At 52.8% G+C, this 4,213-nt stretch overlaps 1 protein-coding gene across 1 annotated transcript in view; it reads right to left on the reverse strand.

Moving 5' to 3' along the window:
* Sart3 (spliceosome associated factor 3, U4/U6 recycling protein) overlaps positions 1-4,213 on the reverse strand; it is a 32,494-nt gene that overhangs the window by 16,335 nt on the left and 11,946 nt on the right. The window contains exons 5-6 of the mRNA XM_021162368.2: positions 2,730-2,781; positions 1,636-1,760 (exon numbers count right to left, since the gene is read on the reverse strand). Of these exons, the coding sequence (XP_021018027.1) occupies positions 1,636-1,760; positions 2,730-2,781 (177 nt within the window). The remainder of the gene's footprint in view (positions 1-1,635; positions 1,761-2,729; positions 2,782-4,213) is intronic.

Here is a 4,213-nt window from a genome sequence, read left to right on the forward strand (position 1 = left end):
CACACTCATCACTGTGTGGTTCCACAGAGAGCCCAGCACACACTCATCACCGTGTGGTTCCACAGAGAGCCACGGCACACACTCATCACCGTGTGATTCCACAGAGAGCCACGGCACACACTCATCACCGTGTGGTTCCACAGAGAGCCCAGCACACACTCAGTCACTGTGTGGTTCCACAGAGAGCCCAGCACACACTCATCACCGTGTGGTTCCACAGAGAGCCCAGCACACACTCAGTCACCGTGTGGTTCCACAGAGAGCCACGGCACAACTCATCACCATGTGGTTCCACAGAGAGCCACGGCACACACTCATCACCGTGTGGTTCCACAGAGAGCCCAGCACACACTCAGTCACTGTGTGGTTCCACAGAGAGCCACGGCACACACTCATCACCATGTGGTTCCACAGAGAGCCCAGCACACACTCATCACCGTGTGGTTCCACAGAGAGCCACGGCACATACTCAGTCACCGTGTGGTTCCACAGAGAGCCACAGCACACACTCATCACCGTGTGGTTCCACAGAGAGCCCAGCACACACTCAGTCACTGTGTGGTTCCACAGAGAGCCACGGCACACACTCATCACCGTGTGGTTCCACAGAGAGCCACAGCACACACTCATCACCGTGTGGTTCCACAGAGAGCCCAGCACACACTCAGTCACTGTGTGGCTGGCCCTACACTGCAACAAGGGACACACTTGTTATAATCAGGACCACACTGGCTCTCCACACAGGTTCGTATAGTTACTGCCTGCCTGTTCCTGCTAGATGGAGACCCAGACAGGGAATCTAAACTAAGATTTCAAGTCAATGAACCATCGCCAACATAGACAGTAGTTCGAAAGCAAAAAGATACCATCAGAAGCCAGGACTCCCAAAAAGTACCCAGAAAAAGAAAAGGAAAAGGGGGACCGGGGGGGGGGGGGCTTTACAACTTCTAACGCTGAAAAAGCTTCACAGAACAAAAAGCCCCGAGGGCCAACGCACATGAGCAGAGGCTGTCATTAGTAATCAAGGAAAACACAAAACTCCAACTCAACTTGGAGCACAAGCTGAACTCACTGACGTCAACACAGGACTGGCAGCAGAGGGTCCAGCACTGCTGGCAGGGTGAAGGCAGCATGGCCCTGTGACCAGCGAGTTCCTTCTTCTAACACAGCCTAGAGAAACCCCTCTGTGTGTACAGATGACACTGTGCCCCTGTGCGCACACTGCTGCACATACAGCCGCACTGGGCGACACACGGGCTAAACACTTATGACACATAAGCTAAATACGCACACACACAAGCACACGAAAAGAACACAGTCTGGACCACCATGCCGAGGTCTACAAGCAGGATCAAGCACGATGCTAAGGGTCCATCCACAGGAGCACAGCCATCCAAGGGGCAAGAGGGACTGTCATGAAGCCATCGAGTGGCCACCTTGAGTCCAGAGAGGAGGAGAAGAGACTCCCAGGGCACTGTGTGCTCTCTAACCTGAGGGCTGGGAACACGGCTGTTCATGATGCTATATGTACTACACATTACACGATAGAGCAAACCTTAGAGACTGTTCTCTGTGGCTATGGCTGCGAGTTGTGGGAGAGCTTTTGGTTAAGTCCCCAGTGAGCAAGGCACTCACCAGCGCTTCCTCATAAGGCTTGTACTTCTCCAGCTGCCCCAGCGCTTTCTGATAGCTCTGAAGTACAGACTCCGGCATGGGCTCCTCTGACCATTCTTCATACTCTGCAAAGGTGGCCTCCATCTCTACAGAAAGACAGACTCAGGCTGTGGGCTGTGCCATTGAGTTATACCAACATAAAAAGCCAGAAGATCCCAGTGCCACCCACCCCTCCCACACCTGTGGTTACTACAGCTCTCACTGCTCAGTCCCCAGGTCTGTGCAGTGGCTCCCAGCACTGATCGAGCCGCACTGCAGTCCTACACCTCCACCCTCTACCTCCTGGGGCCCCACCTCTGCACGGTCTGTTCTTCTGAAATCCTCAGGGTGCCATGAGGAAAGAAGCTGACGTTAACAGCAGAGCAGCCTGGCTGCCTTGAGCTACCATGTCAGATGGAATCTACAAACATGTCAGTTCTGGTCTGTAATGGACGACACCCAACAATTCCAGCAGACAGCACTTGCTAACATGAGATCTGCAGCCCGGGGAGCCGTGACGTAAGAGACCTCAGGGCTCAGCAGCTGCCCTGAGGTTCTGAGCAGGGCCTGAGACAGGCAGTAGGGAAGTGCCGACCCCACACACACAAAAGGCCCTCCCGGCACTGCCTACGCCCAGTGCCGGAGTCATGCCAAAATGGCCTCACCAACAAGAGACCCTAGGCAAAGCCACTAAAATTGAGACATGAATAGCTACAATCTACTTCTGAAGCAAGTCACTGTAGGATCGGCAGAATGCCCGTGACATGCAGAGACAGACCAGCGTGGGACTCTGGGTCAACAGTGTCCCAAGTGTCCCAGGAAATGAGGCACTGTGATCATGTCCCCCTTTGTAAGTGTGTCTCAAAGTAGTGAGAACTGTCAAGTGGGCTCCAGGAACCATGGTCTCTCCCGCCCGCCTCTGAGCCTAATAACTCTCAGTGTTAACAATTCGAAACAGACTTTTCTGACAGTATTGAGAGCACCAATCCTGCCTGCCCCATAGGCTGCTGGGAAGGATGTGAATGAGGGCACTAGCAACACAGAGGGCTGGCTGCTGACAAGTCTGCTGCTCTTACCGTACAGTGGGATCGCCAGCTGTCGCCGGAAGAGGCTGTGCACTTTCTCCAGCTGTGAATCAAAGGTTTGTTCCCGGTCAGAAGGGGAAAGGAAGGCAGCTATGGGCTAAAGAGGCAAATCGGCAGTAAAGAAAAGCATTGGTTCCTTCCACTTCAGAAAAACTCTCAACAAACTGTCAATTCAACCTGAAAATAAGAGTCTATGCTGCGTCACACAGGAGGTGTCATCCATACTGTGGCCTCTAGGGCTACGGCAAGAAGAGAAAGAGGAACACAAGGGACCCAGGGGCCAGTGAGATGGCTGTGCTGGCGAAGAGGGCTTGCTTGGTCCTAGGTCCACAAGGTAGAAGGAGAAAACCAACTCCTGCAAGTTGTCTCTGACCTCTACATGCAGCTATGGCATACATATAACACACACACACACACACACACACAACAAAACAAAACAAACAAAAACAAATCTTTTTAAAAAGAAAGCAATCTGGGCTGGAGAGATGGCTCAGAGGTTAAGAATACTGGTTGTTCTTCCAGAGGACCTGAGTTCGATTCCCAGCACCCACATGGTGGCTCGCAACTCTAATGGGATCTGATGCTTGCTTCTTCCAGACAGCTGTTAAGGAAGACAGAGCACTCATATAAATAAATCTTTTTGAAAGAGAGAGAGACAGAGACAGAGAGAGGAAGGAAGGAAGGAAGGAAGGCAGGCAGGCAGGCAACCAACTACACGGTGCTGAGCCTAAGAATCACAAGGAGAGCACTTAGGGTCCCAGCCTCAGGGAGGCTGGGAAGGGATCTGGACAGCACAGTGGCAGGAGTCAGACACGGGGCAGAGCTGCAGGCTTGGGGACTGCACGTGAAGTACGCTATGGTAAAGCCACAGCAGACAAATGCAACAGTGTTTGGAGAGCCAGCCATGGAGGGCACGTGAGCCCAGCTCTGGGTAGCAGAGGCAGCAGGCGCTGTTGTCTGAAGTCAGCCTGGGCTCATGTCCAAAGTTTAGGAACAGACGCTGCAGAGCACAGGCCCCGGCCTCACCCGGTGATCTGCAGACTGAGGACAGAAAGTCGCCAAGGCTGCACTCGTCACACAGCTGTCTTCACTCAGCACCCTTTTCCAAATGTTAGACTATAAGCAAACAAAATGGGATCCAAAGCCAGGCATGGTGGTGCACGCCTTTAATCCCAGCACTCGGGAGGCAGAGGCAGGCGGATTTCTGAGTTCAAGGCCAGCCTGGTCTACACAGTGAGTTACAGGACAGCCAGGGCTATACAGAGAAACTCTGTCTCAAAAAAACAAAAACAATAAAAACAAAACAAAAAAAAACAAAAAGGGGGGGGGGGCTGGTGAGATGGCTCAGTGGGTAAGAGCACCCGACTGCTCTTCCAAAGGTCAGGAGTTCAAATCCCAGCAACCACATGGTGGCTCACAACCATCCGTAACGAGATCTGACTCCCTCTTCTGGAGTGTCTGAAGACAGCTACAGT

The sequence above is a fragment of the Mus caroli genome, chromosome 5 (assembly GCF_900094665.2).
Source record: "Mus caroli chromosome 5, CAROLI_EIJ_v1.1, whole genome shotgun sequence".
NCBI classification, from domain to species: domain Eukaryota; kingdom Metazoa; phylum Chordata; class Mammalia; order Rodentia; family Muridae; genus Mus; species Mus caroli.